Source organism: Emys orbicularis, chromosome 1 (genome assembly GCF_028017835.1).
Source record: "Emys orbicularis isolate rEmyOrb1 chromosome 1, rEmyOrb1.hap1, whole genome shotgun sequence".
Lineage (NCBI taxonomy): Eukaryota > Metazoa > Chordata > Testudines > Emydidae > Emys > Emys orbicularis.
This window is the reverse complement of record NC_088683.1, coordinates 369,878,434-369,901,840: the sequence shown is the minus strand read 5'-3', so window position 1 is coordinate 369,901,840 and position 23,407 is coordinate 369,878,434. Positions and strand designations below refer to the sequence as shown.

The window sequence follows — 23,407 nt, the reverse complement described above, 5'->3', positions numbered from 1 at the left end:
AACACATGCATAAGATACAAGACCCTGGCAAATATTAATAACTTCAGATAGAAAGATGATAAATGTAAGTGTAAGCAGTGTCAGGATGAGCTCTACCCTGACATCTGGTGGTGAATTATGGCGAGTGTGGAAAAGAACTCCAGGGGCTGATCTTGTTTGCATAGGCACACCCACTCGCCTGGCATGGAACAACAGCAACTGAAAGTGGTTACTTTGGCTGGTGTGGGATCCCCAGTTTCTCTATTATTGGGGCAGGAAGAATAAAGTTTTGTTACCCTGATTCTGTGAATCAAGGCCAGTGGAACTGTTGTATGACAGAAGGACTGAGTGAGTCCTTCACCATTACCTAAGTAGCACTTGCTTGACAAGGGGCATGGGTTACAAAACCCAGTGAATTGAGAGAGGATGGGGACAGGTATTTGTACCTGATGGTATGGGCCCCCTCTGAGGGTTTGAAACACCAATTGCACCACCTCCTCTCTCCACTGTTGAATGTCAGAGCTAACTTTGATTCCATTAGGAGTCTAGTTACAGGCTGCTGAGCTGAATTCACTTTGGGCCAATGGTGCACCAGCACTAGGGCTCCCCTACTATTGAGCTGAAATCACTAAGAGCTGAAATCACAAAAGAGCTAAAGTTATTAAGAGCTGAGATCACTGAGTGAAGTGTTAACAAGTGGGGGAGCCTGAAGCTATATTGCTCAGCAGCTGGTGGAGCAATTTGTGGGGACGACTGGAGGAGCAGCGAGCGGCGTGGAGCCTTGTGGGGCCGGTTGGAGTGGCCCAAGGAACGGCGAGCGGAGCTGTTTGCGGGGACGGCTGGAACGGCTCACAGGTCACGGAGCGGAGCGGAGCGGAGCAGCTTGTAGAGCGGAGCAGTTCGTGGGATGGCAGGAAAGTGGACTGGCTCGTGGTGGAGGCTGCGGCGGAACCCCCACGGAGAAACAGACGGCTGGCCAGCCTCGGATCACGTAAGGTGCCCCTTAACACCCTGCGTGCCCCCCCTTTTTGCTCTGGGGCTGCACTGACCAGGGACAGAGACTTTGGGGGTTGTTGGACTTTTGGGACTTTGGGTGGTTGCTGGACCCAAGAGACTTTGGGGGTGTTGGACTTTGGGGACTCTGGGTGATTTTTGGGTTGTTGGATTCAAGAGACAAAGGGAAAGGACACAGCCCAGTTTGCTGGGGTGGGTTTTGCTCATGGTTTGTGTTATGAATCCTGTTTGTGGTGTTTTTTCCAATCTTATGCTGATGTCGTTTACCTCCTGTTATTAAACATTTTCTGCTACACTCAGACTCCGTGCTTGCGAGAGGGGAAGTATTGCCTCTTAGAGGTACCCAGGGGGGTGGTATGTAATTGTCCCAGGTCACTGGGTGGGGGCTCGAGTCGGTTTTGCATTGTGTTATTGAAACAGAACCCCTAGATACAGAACCCGGCCCTTGTTGCTGCCAACTTAGATGGGCAGAAGTGTTACATTTTTGGGGGCTCGTCCGGGATTCCCTGGGTCAGTACCCCTCGCAAGCACCTGTTGAGTGTTCCACTGCATTGGGAAACAATTGTGGTTATATTTTGAGGAAATTACTGTTTGTATAATGGCTAATATGTCAGGTTTGTTGGGCCCCGGCCCTGCAGCCTCTAGCTCAGGGGCCGCAGCCTCAGCCAATGATTGGGCAAAAGCACTGGGGCAAATATTGGAAAAGGTTGTGCTGTCCCAGGCTATGTTAAACTCTTGTCGTGAGTTAAGATTATTTGCTGGGGCAGAGGAGTTTGAACCCTGGTTGGAGCATACCACTGAAATGCTGCAGGAGTGGGCCGTACCTGATGCAGAAAAGCGAAGATGTCTAATAGAGAGCCTTAGTGGCCCAGCATTAGATGTGATTCGCACCCTGAAGCTCATTGACCCTGGGGTCAGTGTGAAGGACTGCCTAGAGGCCCTTGATCATACCTTTGGGAGCGTAGAGGGCCCTGAAGACAGTTACTGTAAGTTCCTTAATTCCCGACAGCAAATTGGCGAGAAGATTTCAGCCTATATACAGAGGCTGGAGAGACTGCTTCAGAGAGCTGTCATGAGGGGAGCAGTAACTGCTGAACAGATGGATCGGACCAGACTGGCTCAAATTGTAAGAGGAGCTCAGTATCAGAACCCGATTCTACTCCATCTCCGGCTAAGAGAACGACGGGAGCATCCCCCAAGTTATTCCCAGCTGATAAAGGAGGTCAGAGAAGAGGAAGAAAGGCAGGCTGCCAGCGAGTTTTGGGAAGCCCAAACTTTGGAGCCAGCCGGCACAACACCACTGCAAACGGCTAGTGTACTGATGGTGAGCACCACAGAGGAATTTGCCCAACAAATGCAGGTCCTGACAGAACGGATAGCTGAACTGCAAAGCACCATTGACCGAGCTAAGACTTCCAGGAATAAGGCGCCTCTGACTGTGGCGATGGAGAAGTCAGCATTTAGAGCCACCATCCCACCTGGGCGAAGGGGGAAAGGACAATTCTTCTGCTACCGATGTGGTCAGGATGGACACAGTGCTGGCAAGTGCCATAATGAAGAAAACCCCTCCTTAGTGTATGGAAAGCTAAGGATCAGTTGGGAGAGATCCGGTAGCTGCCAGAGAGTCCGGGGACGGGGACCACCCAGGCCTGCAGGATTTGAAGATTCCCCCAGAAGCGACCGTCCAGCTGGGATCCCCGCAGGACTGATAGGGCCTCGAGCAGAGGTCATGGTGAAGATTGAAGGGGCGGAGTGTAAAGCCGTGCTTGACACTGGATCTCAAGTGACTATTATATTTCAGTCATTCTACCAACAGATGCTTAGGCACCTGCCTATACAGCCACTGACTGGCGTTGGTCTGTGTGGCCTCAGCATGGATGAATACCCCTACCAAGGGTATGTCATAGTGCACCTGGAATTCCCAGAGGAGGTTGCTGGGGTAAGAGAAGAGGTGGACACAGCTGCATTAATATGCCCTGACCCTAAAGGGACCTCTGATGTGTCTGTGCTGATAGGGACCAACTCCAGTCTCTTCAAGGTGCTCGCGGATTACTGCAGACGACGGGCTGGGGACCAGTACCTGAATACCCTGATGATCCATACGCTTTGTGCTGAAGCCTATAGGAAGATTGAGGGTGCTAAAAAGGAGACATCTGATCTACCAATTGGGGTGCTGAAGTACATGGGCACAACCCCCTTAGTAGTGCCTGCAAGGACAGAGCAGGAAGTGCTTGTCATGAGTACCCGGCTGAAAGGCAGTAAAGGGGCATTAGCAATGGTAGAGCAGCCAGTTGAAGGAGAGCTCCCGGAAGGAGTGCTGGTCCCCAGTGGAGTCATAACCCTACCTGCTGAAGCCCAGGAAAAGGTGACTATACTGATTGCTAATGAAACAAGTCGAGATGTTGTTGTGAAGCAAGGACAAAAGATAGCAGACCTCTTCGAGCCTGAATCAATTGTAAAACCCCAGTGTGAGACTCAAGTTCCGACAATAGACCCGGCAAAGTTTGACTTTGGAGATTCACCGTTGTCCGAGGAGTGGAAAGATCGCCTGAGGAGGAAACTTTGTGAAAGATCCAAGGTGTTCTCATTGCATGAGTGGGATGTGGGATGTGCAAAAGGAGTAGAGCACAACATCAGACTACATGACTCTCGACCTTTCAGGGAGAGATCTAGGAGGATTGCCCTCTCCGAGATGGAAGATGTGCGACAACATCTTCAGGAGCTGGCTGCGAATGGCATCATTACAGAGTCCCGCAGCCCATACGCCTCACCCATTGTGGTGGTCCGTAAAAAGAATGGGAAAATCCGGATGTGTATTGACTACCGCACCCTAAACCGCCGTACTGTGGTTGACCAGTACACAATGCCCCGAGTCCAAGATGCCTTAGACTGTTTGCTAGGAAGCCAGTGGTTCTCTGTGTTGGATCTTCGGAGTGGATACTACCAGATCCCTCTGGGTGAAGAAGATAAGGAGAAGACAGCCTTCATCTGCCCATTAGGGTTTTATCAGTTTGAACGCATGCCCCAAGGGATTTCTGGAGCACCTGCCACATTTCAACGTCTTATGGAGAAAGTTGTGGGAGACATGAATTTACTGCAAGTGTTAGTTTATTTGGATGACCTGATTGTGTTTGGAAGAACCTTGGAGGAGCATGAAGAAAGACTTCTTAAAGTGCTTGATAGGTTAGAGGATTATGGTTTGAAGCTTTCAATTGACAAATGCCAGTTCTGCAGGACCTCAGTGAAGTATGTGGGTCACATCGTGTCCCAAGAGGGTGTGAGTACTGATCCCGATAAAATAGAAGCACTCACTACATGGCCATGTCCAAGTAACTACAGAGAACTCAAGACCTTTCTTGGGTTTAGTGGCTACTACCGCAGATTTGTGAAAAACTATGCTACGATTGTAAAACCTCTGAATGATCTTACCAGGGGATACCAGTCCAGCAGGAACAAATCTAAGACCAAGAATAAGGGGAGGTCCCCAAAGCCTCCTGTGCAGAGACACTATGGCCCCTTCGAACCATTTGGGCCACGGTGGGATGAGAGATGTGAAAGGGCTTTTCGAGAAATCATTACTTGCCTAACTCATGCTCCAGTCCTAGTCTTTGCTGACCCAAGCAAACCATTTATCCTGCATACTGATGCCAGTTTGGAGGGTCTGGGAGCAGTACTGTACCAGGAACTGGAAGGAAAACGTAAACCTGTAGCCTTTGCCAGCCGAGGACTGTCTGATAGTGAAACTCGCTATCCCACCCACAAGCTGGAGTTCTTGGCCTTGAAATGGGCCATCACTGAGAAATTTCGAGACTACTTATATGGTGCTCAGTTCCAGGTGTGGACAGACAACAACCCACTGACCTATGTGTTAACAAGTGCTAAGCTGGATGCTACAGGGCAAAGATGGGTGGCCGCTTTGGCTAGCTATGACTTCAGCATTCAATACCGATCAGGGAGAAGCAATGTAGATGCAGATGCATTGTCCAGGCGTCCACAGGCACCAGGAGTTGCTGTGATACCCACAGATGGAGTGAGGGCTATTTGCAGTGTGAGTCGCCGGGAGCCAGAGTCCCATGAAAGTCTTCATGGATGTGCTGCCGAAGCTTTGGGCCTGCCCCCTGAATGCGTGCCTTCTGCTTCAGTGAACTATATTGCGTTGGACCAATCTCCTTTGCCCATGCTCAATGCGGCTGACTGGCAGGAAGCCCAGCTGCAAGATATTGACATTCGTGATACACTACTTGCCAAAAGGGAGGGGCGAAGCCCAGCTGTGGTTGTCCCACCTAACCCGGAGGGTAAACTACTATTGAGAGAATGGACCAAACTAAAACTGATTCAGGGAGTGCTACACCGAGTGACCACAGACCCTTTACAAAAGCAACGAGCACAGCTAGTGCTGCCAAAAGAGTACAGAGCCCTGGCCATGAGGGCCCTGCATGATGACTTTGGCCATTTAGGGATGGAGAGGACCCTGGAACTTATTCGTAGTAGGTTCTATTGGCCTCGGATGGCTGAAGATGTTCGCAGGAAATGTGAGACCTGCGCTCGATGTGTTCAAAGGAAAACTCTGCCCACGAGGGCTGCATATCTGAAGAACATCACCAGCAACAAACCTCTGGAGCTGGTATGCATTGATTTCTTGTCTTTAGAAGTATACAAGAGAAATATTGGGAACATTCTAGTAGTGACTGACCATTATACGCGATATGCGCAGGCATATCCCACACGTGATCAGAGGGCCATCACTGTTGCTCGAGTACTGTGGGAGAAATATTTCTCAGTTTATGGATTTCCAGCCCGGATACACTCGGATCAGGGGCGGGACTTTGAGAGTCACCTTCTGAAGGAGGTGCTGAGGATAGCGGGAATTAAAAAGTCTAGGACAACGCCTTATCACCCTCAAGGTGATCCACAGCCAGAGAGGTTCAACCGAACCCTATTAGATATGTTGGGGACTTTGCGGCCAGAGCAGAAGGCAACCTGGAGCCAACATGTCGCATTTCTGGTGCACGCCTACAATGCCACAAAGAATGATGCTACAGGAGTCACCCCATATCTCTTAATGTTTGGGGGAGAACCAAGATTACCCATAGACCTGTGCTTTGGTGTATCAGAAGATGGAGATAGCTATGAAACTCATCAGCAATATGTATCCCGACTAAGAGAAAAGCTGCGGGATGCTTATCACTTAGCTACATCTGCGGCTCGGAAGACCGCAGACCGGAACAAACATCGATATGATGCTAGGGTACGTCTGCAAGAACTCCAGCCGGGGGACAGAGTCCTGCTGCGAAATTTGGGTATTACTGGCAAACACAAGATAGCTGACAGATGGAAGGCAATACCTTACTTGGTGATGGAAAAGCTAGGAGATCTGCCGGTCTACAAGATCAAACCTGAAGATGGTCCAGGGCAGACAAAGACAGTGCATAGAAACCTTTTGCTCCCTGTGGGGGAATTGGTAGACACCCCATATGAGATGGGCCACAACAGGGCAATCGGGCGGAACGAAGGTGCTGGACCAAAGCTGCCCTCCAACGTGGACAGCCAGCCCCCTGCAGCTAACCTACCCCTATGCAGCACATGCGAGAGTGAGTCTGAGGAGGAAGACACAACCATGGTGTATCCTGGGATGGAGACAAGATTTCAGTCTCGATCAGCATCAAAAGAGAGCTCCTCCTCTTCCGCCCTAAACCCCATGGCAGAAGTATTTAGGCCCATTCCTGACACCACTGGGCCACTGGTGGGACCCCCATGTGATGACACACACAGGTTATTGGACAGTGGAGACATACAGGTGGAGGATGTCCTGGGCACCTTGGACCCTCCACTGTTAGAACTAGAACTGCAGGGGCCTATGCCAGTAGCCGAGGGGCCCTCAAAGGAAACCTCCCCATCTGTCGTTCAAGACGCTGTCCACTCTACCACGGTAACAGAGAGTCTCAATAGACGAGACAGGGTAATAAGACCAGTAAAACGGTTGACTTATGATGCACCTGGGGTGACTAGTGAGGAACCAATATGTTTAGCACACAGGCTTGTGGAAGCTAAAGTGGGCTATCTGAGGCCCTTTGGAGGGAACCAGTGAGTTGGTATATAGGGTGTGATTTGTCGGGACGACAAATTCTCGGCTGGGGGGAGGATGTAAGCAGTGTCAGGATGAGCTCTACCCTGACGTCTGGTGGTGAATTATGGCGAGTGTGGAAAAGAACTCCAGGGGCTGATCTTGTTTGCATAGGCACACCCACTCGCCTGGCATGGAACAACAGCAACTGAAAGTGGTTACTTTGGCTCGTGTGGGATCCCCAGTTTCTCTATTATTGGGGCAGGAAGAATAAAGTTTTGTTACCCTGATTCTGTGAATCAAGGCCAGTGGAACTGTTGTATGACAGAAGGACTGAGTGAGTCCTTCACCATTACCTAAGTAGCACTTGCTTGACAAGGGGCATGGGTTACAAAACCCAGTGAATTGAGAGAGGATGGGGACAGGTATTTGTACCTGATGGTATGGGCCCCCTCTGAGGGTTTGAAACACCAATTGCACCACCTCCTCTCTCCACTGTTGAATGTCAGAGCTAACTTTGATTCCATTAGGAGTCTAGTTACAGGCTGCTGAGCTGAATTCACTTTGGGCCAATGGTGCACCAGCACTAGGGCTCCCCTACTATTGAGCTGAAATCACTAAGAGCTGAAATCACAAAAGAGCTAAAGTTATTAAGAGCTGAGATCACTGAGTGAAGTGTTAACAAGTGGGGGAGCCTGAAGCTATATTGCTCAGCAGCTGGTGGAGCAATTTGTGGGGACGACTGGAGGAGCAGCGAGCGGCGTGGAGCCTTGTGGGGCCGGTTGGAGTGGCCCAAGGAACGGCGAGCGGAGCTGTTTGCGGGGACGGCTGGAACGGCTCACAGGTCGGGGAGCGGAGCGGAGTGGAGCGGAGCAGCTTGTAGAGCGGAGCAGTTCGTGGGATGGCAGGAAAGTGGACTGGCTCGTGGTGGAGGCTGCGGCGGAACCCCCACGGAGAAACAGACGGCTGGCCAGCCTCGGATCACGTAAGGTGCCCCTTAACACCCTGCGTGCCCCCCCTTTTTGCTCTGGGGCTGCACTGACCAGGGACAGAGACTTTGGGGGTTGTTGGACTTTTGGGACTTTGGGTGGTTGCTGGACCCAAGAGACTTTGGGGGTGTTGGACTTTGGGGACTCTGGGTGATTTTTGGGTTGTTGGATTCAAGAGACAAAGGGAAAGGACACAGCCCAGTTTGCTGGGGTGGGTTTTGCTCATGGTTTGTGTTATGAATCCTGTTTGTGGTGTTTTTTCCAATCTTATGCTGATGTCGTTTACCTCCTGTTATTAAACATTTTCTGCTACACTCAGACTCCGTGCTTGCGAGAGGGGAAGTATTGCCTCTTAGAGGTACCCAGGGGGGTGGTATGTAATTGTCCCAGGTCACTGGGTGGGGGCTCGAGCCGGTTTTGCATTGTGTTATTGAAACAGAACCCCTAGATACAGAACCCGGCCCTTGTTGCTGCCAACTTAGATGGGCAGAAGGGTTACATAAGGAAACAGGATAATCATATTTAGCAAATCATAACTTTTCCATTGACACCTGACAGGACATATTTTTTATAACATTTGTTGCAATGGTATAACATTGGTAGCAACAATGATAAAACTGGTCATTATTCAATCATATCATTATTCAATCAGCATCCCACCATGTTCTCGTCCCATGATGGTGGGAGAGCTGTTAGCCACCTAAGCAAGGGGCATTACCCAGGCTCTAGCAGGGCAAGTAGCTGGGACATTAGAGCCACTGGAGGATGGGAAGAGCAGATAAAAAAACTATTTTACTGAAGGGACCCTTCTCCTTATACCAAGACAGGAGGAAAGACATTTTTAAAAGTGAGAGGTGGACGTCTGGGAAGTAGACTGTTTCCTCCAACGTAGCCAGCTAGTCCCCTTGAAGAAGGAGAAACCAGGGAACAACAGACCAGTCAGCCTCACCTGGAATAATCATGGGGCAGGTCCTCAAGTAATCTATTTTGAAGTACTTGGAGGAGAGGAATTTAATCAGGAACAGTCAACATGGATTCACAAAAGGCAAGTCATGCTTGACCAACCTGACTGTCTTCTATGATGAGATAACAGGCGCAATGGATATGGGGAAAGTGGTCCTGACTTGCCACAAGATGTCAAACATGTTTATATAAGAGCTTAGTAGATTTATTATTACTTTAATTTTCTTTCTTCTATATAGGAATTAGAAACACTGCTCCTGTCAGCTAATTGCCAAGTTATCTGCCAAGGCACAAGAGTTTTCAAGTGCCTAAGTACCATTGGAATCAAAGTAAAATCCCCCCTGACTCCCCGCTGCACGAAAATCTGAACTGAAGTCCCTGCTGCAAGGTATGGTGAGGTGGAGACAATCCAGCAACTGATGGAGGGAAGGGAGACGAGTGAGCGACCCACTGGAAGATATGGGGCACTGAGTGGGGCCTCAAAGTCCAGTTAACAGAAATTAGAACTGTGGACACCCTATGAGTTAATGAATTGTACACAGATTAATTTCCAAGTTTGTCAGTCTGACAGAGAATAGTGTGTCAGGAAAGGATTTAATGTCACTTTTACTGTACAAACAGAGATTCAGGGAAGGGAGCCAGGCACCATGTCACCAGCCAGCAATGTATGGAGCTCAGTCTGAGAGCCAGAGCACCAGCAGAAAACTTTAGATCCCTTTATGAGGAAAGGGACGGAGTAGCCTGTCCCGGATCTGTTTGGTCCTCACTCCATAGATGATGGGGTTTAGCATGGGGGGCACCAGGAGGTACACGTTGGCCATGAGAACTTGGAAATGCAGGGCCACATTGTGGCCAAACCGCTGTGTGAGGAAGGAGAATAGACCGGGGATGTAAAAGGCTAAGATGACACAGAAGTGGGAGCCGCAGGTCCCAAAAGTCTTAAGCCGGGTGTCCTTTGTGGGGAGCCTGAAGATGGCCCTGAGGATCTGGGTGTAGGACACAGTGATAAAAAGCACATCCAGACCAGTCACAAAGAATACCACAGAGAGGCCGTAGTAACTACTAACACGGATGTCAGCGCAGGCCAGCTTCACCACAGCCATGTACTCGCAGTGCGTGTGAGGAATGATGTTGGTACTGCAATATGGCCACCGCCGCGCCAGGAAGGGAGTGGGCAGTACGAGCACACAACCACGCAGCACCACAGCCAGGCCGATCTTGACCACCACATGGTTTGTCAGGATGGTGGAATGTCTCAGGGGATCACAGATGGCCACATAGCGATCAAAAGCCATGGCCACGAAGATCCCAGACTCCATCGTTAAGAAGCAGTGAATGAAGTACATCTGGGTGAGGCAGGCACTGAAATCGATCTGCCTGGAATTGAACCAGAAGTTGCTCAGTGTTTTGGGCAGGATGGACGTAGACAGGACCAGGTCGGAGACAGCCAGCATGCAGAGGAAATAGTACATGGGCCCATGGAGGCTCAGCTCCATCTTCACGACAAACAGGATGGTGAAGTTCCCCAAGACGGCTATGGCATACATCGTGCAGAAGGGGATGGAGATCCAGATATGGGCTGCCTCCAGGCCAGGAATGCCCAGCAGGATGAAGGTGGAGGGGTTGGTGAAGTCAGTTGTGTTGGAATCTGACATGGAGTAGGGGAGAAGGTGTCCAACTCTGAGGCAGAACGGTGTCTCCTGCATGTACCGTACGTTCCCCTGACTTCTTGTATGTGCCCAAGCTCTCGGGTGATGGTCGCAGTAAAAATTCCTGAATGGAGAGACAATGTTAATATGAGACACTACATGCACTACTGGAGGTGTTCTCATGGGTGAAGCAGATTTGTCACTCTTCACACACTGATAAATGGTGTTTTCATAATTCAGGAAAATGAATTATGAACAACTGACCCTACTAGTGCCTATTCCATATAGTATGGTGCTCCATGCAACAAAAATTCTTACACGTTGTGGTGTGGGAAACATTAATAGGCATCAGCAGGAAATGCAATGAAACTCAGGCTAGAGGGTATATGCTGTAGGGATTTTTCCATTCACCCAGTTTCTCAAAATCTGAGGGTGAAATAAATCCAAAATTACCTAGGGAGGTGGTGGAATCCTTCCTTAGAGGGTTTTAAGATCAGGCTTGGCAGTGCCCTGGCTGGGATGATTTAGCTGGGATTAGGTCCTGCTTTGAGCAGAGGGTTGGACTAGATGACCTCGTGAGGTCCCTTCCAACCCTGATATTCTATGATTCGATGAACTGCTACACACCACGGGGGGAGGGGGGAAGGGAAACACAGTGCATCATTGCTAGCAGCTCCATGGAAACACCTGCTCATTCACAGCAGTGACTAAAAGAAAGATAATGTTCAGATGTCAAAGGAATACGGTGGAGAACAGCCTGCTCTGGACACACACTCAGTTTTGGTCACCCAGGCGCTATAAAGAACATAGCAAATAAAAAGGGGGTTTCCAAGACAGGCTATGAGAATGGGGGAGGTTGCCATATGTGGACAGAATGAAAAGTCTGGGGCTATTTAATTTAGAGAAGAGACAAAGAAGGGGATATATGATAGAGGAGAACAAACTAAATATTGGAACTGATCACATTCCAATGGACAAACAGAGAACAGTTCCCAACCAGTAATATCTATAGACACTTAGTACTCCAAAGGGGCTAATTCCCCAAAGCTGCGGCAATTTATCAGCAAAACTGATTGGGAGGAAAAAATATACACAGGGAAATGAGAATAAAAATGGGGAGTTCTTTAAGAAGAGTTCATTAGATAGCTAGAAATCCTCGATTCCAGAATTAATAAGTGCCCAACTTTGGCTAGAAAGCCAGTTCAGTGGCAAAGTGAAGGCAGCAATAATGGTGGGGAAAGCAATACAGAACTAATGGGATAAAGGGAAAATAGATGGCAAGCAATACATATTGGAAGTTATGAAAATTGATAAGGGTCATAAAAAATATCAGAGAAAAATCAAAAGAAAACCTAGAAAAGGTTTAGGCCAATTCCTAGTGGATGAAAAGAAACTTGTTAAAGTTGCAGAAAAGGCAGATGTATTCATGATATGATTTTGTTCTGCTTTTGGAAAGCAGTGTTATGATGTACACATATCAAATGAGGTGACGAAATACTTTCCAGTCCATTAGCAGTCAAGGAAGCTGTTAAAGAGCATGTATAATGGAACCGTAGACTTAGAAAATCCGGAGTTACGAACTGACCAATCAACCACACATCTCATTCGGAAGCAGAAGCACACAATCAGGCAGCAGCAGAGATGAAAAAATAGAAAAAGGTAAATACAGGGCAGTTCTGTGTTAATTCTAAAGCATAACAAAAGAAGGGAAAGTTTAAAAAAAAAAAGATTTGACAAGTTTAGGAATCAATGGAAAAGCTGGTCTGGGATTAGTTAACAAAAAAGTCTAGGAATATAATTAATGCCAGTCAACAACCCGTCTTCTGAAATAAACCCAATTTCATCCTTTAATGAGAATGCATTTGGTTGATCAAGGAAACTTCACAGGTGCAATAGACTTTGATTTCTCTGAGGCATTTAATTTAGTAAGGGAAAACATTCAGATAAAAATGAACACTCTACAATATCAGTGAAGCACACCTACAATGGATTAAAAACTGGCAGATTCAGACAGCAGCTGCCAATGGGCCATTGTCACCGAATGGGGCTGTTTCTAGTGGGGTTCTGTGGGATCAGTTCTAGGCCCGATGCTATCGAATATTTCGATCAGTGATCTGGAAGGAAATAGACAATCACAGTAGATAAAATTTGCAGACGACCCAAAGACTGGCAGGGCAGTTACAATGAGGCAGCCAGGGTAGGCACATTGATTGATCTGGAGCGTTTTAATACAGCCAAAAGAAAAGTTATCATCTCGGAACAGGGAATGCAGGCCCAACCCCCAGACTACGGGACTGTATCATGGAACAGAGGGGCCTGAGTAGGGTTTTGGCGTCACTGTGGATGACCAACATATCGTGAGCTCTCAGTGCGATGCTGTGGTGAAAAGGGTGATGTGATCCTTGGATGCATAAACAGGGGAGTGGTGGGTTGGAACAGGGGGAGGATTATAGCTCTCCATATGGTATTGGTGCAAAACAACTGCATCCAATTCTGGGGTTCACATTTCAAAAAGGATGTTGAAAAATTGGGCGAGAGTTCAAAAAAAGAGCCACAACAATTCTTCGATGCCGGAGAAAACACCTGACAGTGAGAGACTTAAAGAGTTACACCTACTTCTGTTATCAAAAAGAGGATCAATGGAGACATTAATGAGAAGAACAATGTGGGTTTTAATGGGCTCTTTAATCTAGCGGAGAAAGGCAGAGCAAGACCCAGTGGGTGGAAGCTGAAGCCAGACAAATTCCAAGGGCAAATGATTAGCATTGAGGGTGATAATAGGAGAATAAACGCAAAAGAAACACTGAGGGTGATTAACCATGTGGACAGACTGCAAAGGGAAGTGGTGGATTCTCCAACTGCGCATGTCTCCAAATCCAGACTGGAGGCTTTTATAGAAGATCTGCTTGAGGGTTTGTCCACACTTAGAAGGCTAAAGCTACCATAGGGCTTCAGTGTAGACACTACTTATAAGGACAGCTGGGGTTCTCCCAGCAGCGTAGTTAATCCACCTCCCCAAGAGGTGGTAGCTAGGTCGATGGAAGAATTTTATGTTGACCTCATGCTGTCTACACTGTGGTTAGATTGCTATAGGTTCATCTTTCAGGGTTGTGGATTTTTTTTCTTATTGCAAAAACCCCACAGAAATGAAGTTTTGGGATTCATTAACAGAGGCATAACATGAAATCATGGGAGCTGGTAGTATTTTTGAACTCAGGGCTGGCCAGGCCTCAGTTGGAGTATTGTGTCTATTTTGGGGCACCAGTGTATAGAAAGGATGTAGAAAAACTGGAAAAGATCCAGAGGTGAGAGACAAAGCTGATCCAAGGTATGGAATAAAAACCATACAAAAAAAGGCTGAAGGAACTGGGTGTGTTTAGTTAGGAAAGAGGAGATTAAAGGGGGACATGACAGCCATCTTCAAACACTTGAAAGGGTGCCATAAAAGAGATGAGAAATGTTCTCTCTTGCCATATAGCACAAGACAATAGGCAATGGGTTCAAACTACAGCACAGCAGAGTTAGAGGAAATCTCAGGAAAAACTTCCTAAGAATCAGAACAGGAGGACAATGGAAGAGACGCCTCGGGAGGACATGGAAGCTCCTTCACTGGAGGTTTTCCAAAGGAGGCTGGACAGTCATCTGTCCTGAATGCAACAAATCCTGCTTCTTGGGAGGCAGTTAGACTAGATGACCCTTGCGGAGCCTTCTCACCCTGTGGCTCTGTGATTCTATGATGTAAAATCCTACTGTAGACGAGGGCTTAGTGAAACACAAGTTATGGAGCCCAATACACGGGCAACTAGGTGAAATTTAATGGCCTTGTGTTATACAGGAGGTCAGACTGGATGATCAAATGGGCCCTTCTGGCCTTGAACACTATGAATCTATCGATAAAGAAACTAGATGGACCATTTACATATACTCTGTCTCATAACACACGCAAAGGGAACATTCAATTACATTGATAGTCTGAATATATAACACTGATAACAGAAAATGGTTTACATAATACCTATTTTGCCTGTGGAACTCCTTGCCACAGACATTATTGGAGCAAAGTGCCTAGCTGAATGGGATTCGCAAATGGATTAGCCATTGAAAGTTTTGTGGGTGGCACCATGTTTAGTTAAGGGGGCTAACACCTTCCATTAGAAGACCTCATTTTCAGTTGTGTATAAGTTTGTCAAATTCTAAGTGTTTGCACTGAATTTTACCGTACTGGGCATCTGCTTATGGCTGAATTGGTTTTTGTTTGTTTGTTTTTTTAAAGTTTCAGGCATAACAGTTTGACAATTTCTTGAATGAAGCTAGAGGAGAAGATGTCTTGTCCATCCTGACAATTTCTTATAAACTGCCACAGTGAGGAGCCCTAGCACCTCCACCTTTTCCAGCAGATAAAAGTCAGGTAACAGCCCTCCTCTACCCCCCCCCCCCACGTTAACAGCCAGAGCCCTCAGCAAGAGATGGGTACCTGTCAATTCTGAGGTGGAAGTGTCCTCCCTGGGAACCCCCCTCAGGTAGCCGTGTCCCACACCTCTCTCACCCCAGCATCTGCAGCAGCATCCCACGCCGAGAGCCGACACATGGGTGTGCACCATTTATAATATAGCTCTGAGCAATCCCAGTGGGGTTCACTCAGCCTCTAGCAGAGAAGCAGCATCTGTGTGTAAACAGGCTGGAGACAAGCCTGTCTGCACTTCTGTGCTATTTATACAGCTTTAGGAGTAAATAAGGGATCTTCCCAAAGGGAGATGAGATCTCTTGGGCTCTGTGCTCACAGAGAAATTGGCTGCTCTGTGTATTTGTGTATATTTAAAATGTATAGTTAATTAGCAAGAAAACTCAGGATAATGCGTAGATCTCTGTAGGGCCTGATACCCTGTAGATATCTAGGCGGGATGGGTAGATATTAGACAGACAGATCTGGAGAATGGTGACTCAGGGGAGACATAAGTACTTTCTCCAGGCACACTGGACTGACTCCAAGGCATCAGAGATCTGTAATTCTCATCAGTAACTATCATCGTGCTGTGCAGCACCTTTCATTGAAGGATTTTGAAAACACTTCGCAAAGGGAAGTGATTATGAACATATCCCCATTATACAGTTAAGTAAACTGAGACACAGGGTGACATGAATTTTCCAACGTAACACAGGGATTGAGTGTCAGAATGAGAGACAGAACCCAGGAGACCTGAATGCCCTGCCTTAACACCGGTCTCTCCATTACCCCAAGGGGGAAATGGACTCCCACTCTTGCAGGGATGATTCGTTGGGTGGGATGCAGAGGAAAGGCTGGAAGAGGGAACCTGAGCCTTTGCCATCCTCTCAATGGAAATCTGAGGTTTGCAGGACTATCTGCAGTTTGTGAGCTCCCCGCTCCTGTGAGGTGTGAACTCCAGGACTCCACTTCCGCTCCCACTCAGAAACCTGCCAACGCATCACAGTCACTGGGGTCACTTCGGGGCAACAGACTCAGGAAAATGAACACCAACAGAATACTCCTGTGGATAGAGGGCAGCCAGGGGGCCTGACCTGGGGACAGAAGCCTGGCCCTCCTCCCACAGCTGCCCTGGAACAAGGGGGGCCCTGTAGGCAGGATAGAGAGTGGATTAGTGTTTGCATTGGATTTGTTCTCTCCTTCTCAGTTCATTTCCTCCCAGTCTCTCCCACGTGGAATTGAAATTGAATGTTCCAGGCTGAGTCAGACTTTCCAGGACTGCTGCAGCTGGAGGGCGCTTGGATTCCCGCAGCTGAACTCTTTAATAGCAGGGCACATGTTTGGGGGAACAAAACTGGGGCTAGAGAGAACGGGCCAGTGAGTAGCAGCTGCACCAGACAGACAGGTGGGAGCACTTGGCTCTCCCTTACCTTGTGTAACTCTGCTTTACTTGCATATAAACAGGATAATCATAATGAGCAAATCATAACTTTCCCATTGACACCTGACAGGACATACTTTGTACAACATTTGTTGCAATTGTATAACTGGTAGCAACAATGATAAAACTGGTCATTATTCAATCATACAGCATCCCACCATGTTCTCGTCCCATGACGGTATGAGAGCTGTTAGCCACCTAAGGAAGGGGCATTACCCAGGCTCTAGCAGGGCAAGCAGCTGGGACATTAGAGCCACTGGAGGATGGGAAGAACAGATAAAAAACTGTTTTACTGCAGGGACCCTGCTCCTTATACAAAGACAGGAGGAAATAGTTCTTTAAAAGTGAGAGGTGGACGTCCGTGAAGTTGACTGTTTCCTCCAGCATAGCCAGCCAGCGTCCTTGGCTTTGAACCTTAACTTCTGTTTGACTAAAGCATCTTCCAAAAAGGCATCCAGGGCTAGATCCACAAAGGCACTTAGAAAAATACATTATTTAGGCGCTAATGCCTTTCTCAAACCCCAGCTCATCTGCTGTCTGACCCTGTAGGAGATTCCACTAAAAGCCTTCACAAAGCAACCTGAGCACTGACGCTGCCCCACAGCTAACGAGCTGCTCAGAGTCGTCACTCAGGCCTCAATTCTGGTGGGGTTCTCCAATGTGGTGCTCCCCCGCCCATCTCCCCAGCAAGCCTGATCCCTTAGGCATTCTCAGATCATGCCTCCTGGGTGGGGCCTTGCAGTTCGGGAATTTGTGTACGTACAAGTGTGTGTGTGTGTGTGTGTGCATGTCTGCCTGTCTGTGCGCACATGCATCTCTCTGTGTGTGTGCAACTGTGTTTGTGCACGTGTATCGCTGTGTGTGAGTGCATGTGGATAAGTGTGTTTTATGTGCACATGTGTCTATGTATTTGCACCCCCAGAATATCCCATAGACCAGTGGCTTAGCGCCCTCGCTTGGAATGTGGGAGATTCAAATCCCTAATCCCCTAAAAGGTTATTTGTACAAAGTGGAAGAGCTCCAAATGGAGATACTGTGTGCCCCATGTGAAATTCTCATTTGCATGCTGTTCAGGGTGCTGACGTGTGATGTGGGAGACGTGTGTTTATGTCCCTACTCCAAATACGGTAGAGCAGAGATTTTGGATCTAGGTCTCCCACGTCTCTCTCGGGTCTTCCACAAGAAAACGCTGACCTGTTCTAGGCATCTCGCTCTAGGAGAGGGCTCATAGCTGACAGTCTCATGTAGAAATAGGCTCCTCTCATCAGCCGGACTTCTGGAGACAGACATCAGTGGGAGTTAGGTTCTTAAGGACCTTAGTGAACCATGAGAAAAAACCTACTGGATGATGATTCCCCATGGATGTTTCCTTGCTGAGATCTATCAGTTAGCCAGTTCTCACTCCATCTAATGAGTGCTCTAATGACATTGTCTAGTGCTAGTTTGTTAATCTGAATGTCATGTTGAACTACATCAAACAACTTGCAATGGTCTAAAAGTGGACAAATTAGAGAGAGTCCAGCAGAGGACAATGAAAATTATTAGGGGGCTGGGGCACACGACTTACGAGGAGAGGCTGAGGGAACAGGGTTTATTTAGTCTGCAGAAGAGAAGAGTGAGGGGAGATTTGATAGCAACTTTCAACTACCTGAAGGGGGGTTCCAAAGAGGATGGAGTTAAAGGTGGAGGTTCTCTGTAAACATGTCTAATTCCGCTGAACCCAATTACTGAGAGGAACTAGGGCTCCATACTTCCCAGCTGGTATAAACAGAAGTTTTGTTTTTTTTCTTCAAGATCTCTCCAGGGGTTGGATTAAAAGAGCTTGAGGGCACCTCACAGGAAGGAATTCCCAAGTGCACTTTCCTGCATTCTCAGGGAGGTTTTTGCATTTCGGTGTTGGCAGCGATAACAGTCCACGGCCAGGGAATCTTTAACCTTGGGGCATTTTAAGGCAGCCTTTAGTGGCAAGTACTTTTAAAGATTCTTGCGGACGCCCACATTCTGCACTCGAAGTGTCAGAGTGGGGAGCAGCCTTGACAACTGACAATCAAGATGGGATGTTTGTTCTCAAAGATCTGCTCTAGTTCAAAAAGGAATTAATCAAGGGCAGCCCTATGGCCGGCGTGATGCAGGAGGTCAGAGCAGGGTCCCTCGTGGCCATATTATCTACAAATCTATCTGGAGTGCCCTGCAAGGATAATATTTGTCTGTGCCTCATTATGGGTCTTTGCCACACTCTGGGTGCCACATTTCAGGTCTGGGCAGGTTGAAAGGAACACAGGAGATTCAATGCTCAATCATGCTTGCTACTCAATGTGACTGGTAGCAAATGAACCAGACTCCCTGTTATTCTTTGTGGACTCCTACTGCTAAGGAGAGAGAAGGGATCCAGGCTGAGCTGGGAGTGGAGCAGTGCCGACCAGAGCCAGAGGGGCCAGGGGATCAGCCCAGGGAGGAGAGCTGTGTAATCAGGAAGGCCAAAGAAAACATGGTGTTTCAGCCAGCAAGGGATGTGTAGGGTAACAAGAAGGGTTTCTACAGGTATGTTAGCAACAAGAAGGTGGTTGGAGAAAGTGTGGGAACCTTACTGAATGGGGGAGGCAACATAGTGACAGATGATGTGGAAAAAGCTGAAGTACTCAATGCTTTTTTTCCTTCAGTCTTCAAAGACAAGGTCAGCTCCCAGACTGCTGCCCTGGGCAACACAGTATGGGGAGGAGGTAAGCAGCCCTCCGTGGTGAAAGAACAGGCTGACGACTATTTACCTGATTGCCAAGTTATCTGCCAAGACACAAGAGTTTGCAAGTGCCTAACTACCATCGGGATCACAGTAAAATTGCCCTCCCCACCCCAAAATCTGAACTGAAGTCCCTGCAGCAAGGTGTGGTGAGGTAGAGACAATTCAGCAACAGATGGGGGGGGGGGAAGAGTGAGCGACCCACAGGAAGAGATGGGGCACTGGGCGGGTCCTCAAAGTCCAGTTACCAGCAACTAGAAGTATGCCCCCCCTACGAGTTAATGAATTGTACGCAGACCGATTTCCCAGTTTGTCAGTCCGACACAGCATAGTGTGGTCAGGAAAGGATTTAATGTCACTTTTACTGTACAAACAGTGATTCAGGTAAGGGAGCCAGGCAACATGTCACCAGCCAGTTCTGTATGGAGCTCAGTCTGAGAGCCAGAGCACCAGGAGAAAAATTTAGGTCCCTTAATGAGAAAAGAGCCGGAGTAGCCTGCCCCTGATCTGTCTGGTCCTCACTCCGTAGATGACGGGGTTTAGCGTGGGGGGCACCAGGGAGTACATGTTGGCCATGAGAACATGGAAATGGAGGGCCACATTGTGGCCAAACCGCTGCATGAGGAGAGAGAAGAGAGATGGGATGTAAAAGGCTAAGATGACACAGAGGTGGGAGCTGCAGGTCCCAAAAGTCTTGAGCCGGGCGTCCTTTGTGGGGAGGCTGAAGATGGCCCTGAGGATCTGGGTGTAGGACACAGTGATGAAAAGCATATCCAGACCCCTCACACAGAATATCACAAAGAGGCCATAGTAATTACTGATACGGGTATCGTTGCAGGCCAGCTTCACCACAGCTATGTGCTCACAGTGCGTGTGGGGGATGATGTTGGTTCTGCAATACGGCCACCGCCTTGCCAGGAAGGGAGCGGGCAGTGCGAACACACAACCACGCAGCACCACAGCCAGGCCGATCTTGGCCACCACATGGTTTGTCAGGATGGTGGAATGTCTCAGGGGATGGCAGATGGCCACGTAGCGATCCAAAGCCATGGCCACAAATATCCCAGACTCCATTGTTAAGAAGCAGTGAATGAAGTACATCTGTGTGAGACAGGCACTGAAATCGATCTCCCTGGAATTGAACCAGAAGATGCTCAGCGTGTTGGGCAGGATGGACGTGGACAGGACCAGGTCAGAGACAGCCAGCATACAGAGGAAATAGTACATGGGCCCATGGAGGCTCGGCTCCCTCTTCACAATGAACAGGATGGTGAAGTTCCCCAAGATGGCTATGACGTACATGGTGCAGAAGGGGATGGAGATCCAGACATGGGCTGCCTCCAGGCCAGGAATGCCCAGCAGGATGAAGGTGAAGGGGTTGGTGAAGTCGGTTGTGTTGGAATCTGACATGAAGTAGGGGAGAAAGTGTCCAACTCTGAGGCAGAACCGTGTCTCCTATTTGCCCAAGCTCTAGGGTGATGATCACAGTCAAAATTCCTGCATGGAGAGACAATGTTAATATGAGACACTACATGAACTCCTGGAGGTGTTCTCATGGGTGAAGCAGATTTGTCACTCTACACACACTGATAAATGGTGTTTTCATAATTCAGGGAAATGAATTATGAACAACTGACCCTACTAGTGCCTATTCCATATATTATAATGTTCCGTGCATCAATAATTCCTACAAATTGTGGTGTGGGTAACATTAATAGGCATCAGCAAGAAATGCAATGAAACCCAGGCTAGAGGGTCTATGCTGTAGGGATTTTCCCATTCCCCCAGTTGCTCAAAATCTGAGAGTGGGGAAAAATCCAAACCTTTGCCAAGACATGTTCCGGGGGAAACGTCCAAAGTGCTACACACCACAGAGAAAAAAAAACTGTTTATCCTTGCTAGCAGCTCCATGGAAACACCTGCTCATTCACAGCAGTGGCTAAAACAAAGATAATGTTCAGATGTCAAAGGAATACGGTGGAGAATAGCCTGCTCTGGACACACGCTCAGTTTTGGTCACCCAGTCTCTATAAAGAATATAGCAAATAAAATGGGGGGTTCTGTGACAGGGTATGAGAATGGGGGAGGTTGCCAAATGTGGATAGAATAAAAAGTCAGGGACTATTTAATTTAGAGAAGAGGCAGAAAAGGGAGCATATGATCAATGAGAGAAAAATAAAGAACGGAACAGATTATATTAAAATTGACAAACAGAGAACAGTTCCCAACCAGCGATATCTATTGGCACTTATTACTACAAATGGGCTAATTCCCCAAAGCTGTGGCAAATTATCAGCTAAACTGATGGGGAGGAAAAAATACAGACAGGGAAATGAGAATAAAAATTGGGAGTTCTTTAGGAAGAGTTCATTAGATAGCTAACTATCCTCGATTCCACAGTCAAAAAGTGCCCAATTTTGGCTAGAAACCCAGTTCAGTGGCTAAGTGAAGGCAGCAATAACAGGGTGGAAAGCCATATAGAACTAATGGGATAAAGGGAAAATAGATGGCAAGCAATACATATTGGAAGGTATGAACACTGATTAGGGGCGTAAAAAACATTGAGGAAAAATAAAAATAAATCCTAGAAAAGGTTTAAGCCAATTCCTAGTGGGCGAAAAGAAACTTGTTAAAGTTGCAGAAAAGGCAGATGTATTCACGACATAGTTTTGTTCTGCATTTCGAAAGAAGTGTTATGATGTACAGATATCACATGAGGTGATGAAATACTTTCCAGTCCATTAGCGGTCAAGGAAGCTGTTAAAGAGCATGTATAATGGAACCTTAGAGTAACGAACACCAGAATTACGAACTGACCAATCAACCACACTTCTCGTTTGGAAGCAGAAACACACAATCAGGCAGCAGCAGAGCCCCAAAAATATGAAAAAGGGCCCGATGCTATCGAATATTTCGATCAGTGATCTGGAAGGAAATAGACAATCACTGCAGATAAAATTTGCAGACGACCCAAAGACTGGCAGGGCAGTTACAATGAGGCAGCCAGGGCAGGCACACCGATTGAGCTGGAGCGTTTTAATACAGCCAAAAGAGAACTTATCATCTCGGAACAGGGAATGCAGGCCCAACCCCCAGACTACGGGACTGTATCATGGAACAGAGGGGCCTGAGTAGAGTTTTGGCGTCACTGTGGACGACCAACATATCGTGAGCTCTCAGTGCGATGCTGTGGTGAAAAGGGTGATGTGATCCTTGGATGCATAAACAGGAGACTGGTGGGTTGGAACAGGGGGAGGATTATAGCTCTGCATATGGTATTGGTGCAAAACAACTGCGTCCAATTCTGGGGTCCACATTTAAATAGGATGTTGAAAAATTGGGCGAGAGTGCAAAAAAGAGGCACAAAAAAGCTTTGAGGCTGGACAAAAAGCCTGACAGTGAGAGACTTAAAGAGTTACACCTACTTCTGTTATCAAAAAGATGATCAAGTGAGAGGTTCATGAGAAGAACAATGTGGGTTATAATGGGCTCTTTAATCTAGCGGAGAAAGGCAGAGCAAGACCCAGTGGCTGGAAGCTGAAGCCAGACAAATTCCAAGGCCAAATGATTAGCATTGAGAGTTATAATAAGAGAATGAACAGAATAAACACTCATGTGTCTGACGAATTGGGTATTCACCCGGGAAAGCTTATGCTCCAATACGTCTGTTAGTCTATAAGATGCCACAGGACTCTGTCACTTTTTACAGATCTAGATTAACACAGCTACCCCTCTGATACCTGAGAATAAACACTGAGAGTGATTAATCATTGGAACAAACTGCAAAGGGAAGTGGTGCATTCCCAAGTTCTACATGTCAGATAAAGACTCAATGATTTTCTGGAAGATCTGCTTGAGGGCTTGTCCACACTTAAAAGGCTACAGCTACCGTAGGGCTTCAGTGTAGACACTACTTACAAGGACAGCCGGGGTTCTCCAGAATGCGTAGTTAATCCACCTCCCAGACAGGTGGTAGCTAGGTTGCTGGAAGAATTTTATGTTGATCTCATGCTGTCTACACTGGGGTTAGGTTGCTATAGGTCCATCTTTCATGGCTGTGGATTTCTTTTTGTTATTGCAAAAACCCCACAGAAATGCAGTTTTGGGTTTCATTAACAGGAGCATAA

General features: G+C 47.6%; 2 protein-coding genes across 2 annotated transcripts; both read right to left on the bottom strand.

Moving 5' to 3' along the window:
• Positions 1-9,716: 9,716 nt before the first annotated feature.
• On the bottom strand, positions 9,717-10,715 carry LOC135886214 (olfactory receptor 52E4-like). The gene has a single exon (XM_065414054.1). It carries the CDS (start codon positions 10,713-10,715, stop codon positions 9,717-9,719), a length of 999 nt encoding a protein of 332 aa, XP_065270126.1.
• A 9,036-nt stretch (positions 10,716-19,751) lies between these two features.
• LOC135888904 (olfactory receptor 52N1-like) lies at positions 19,752-20,690 on the bottom strand. The gene has a single exon (XM_065416702.1). It carries the CDS (start codon positions 20,688-20,690, stop codon positions 19,752-19,754), a length of 939 nt encoding a protein of 312 aa, XP_065272774.1.
• Between the last annotated feature and the right edge of the window lie 2,717 nt (positions 20,691-23,407).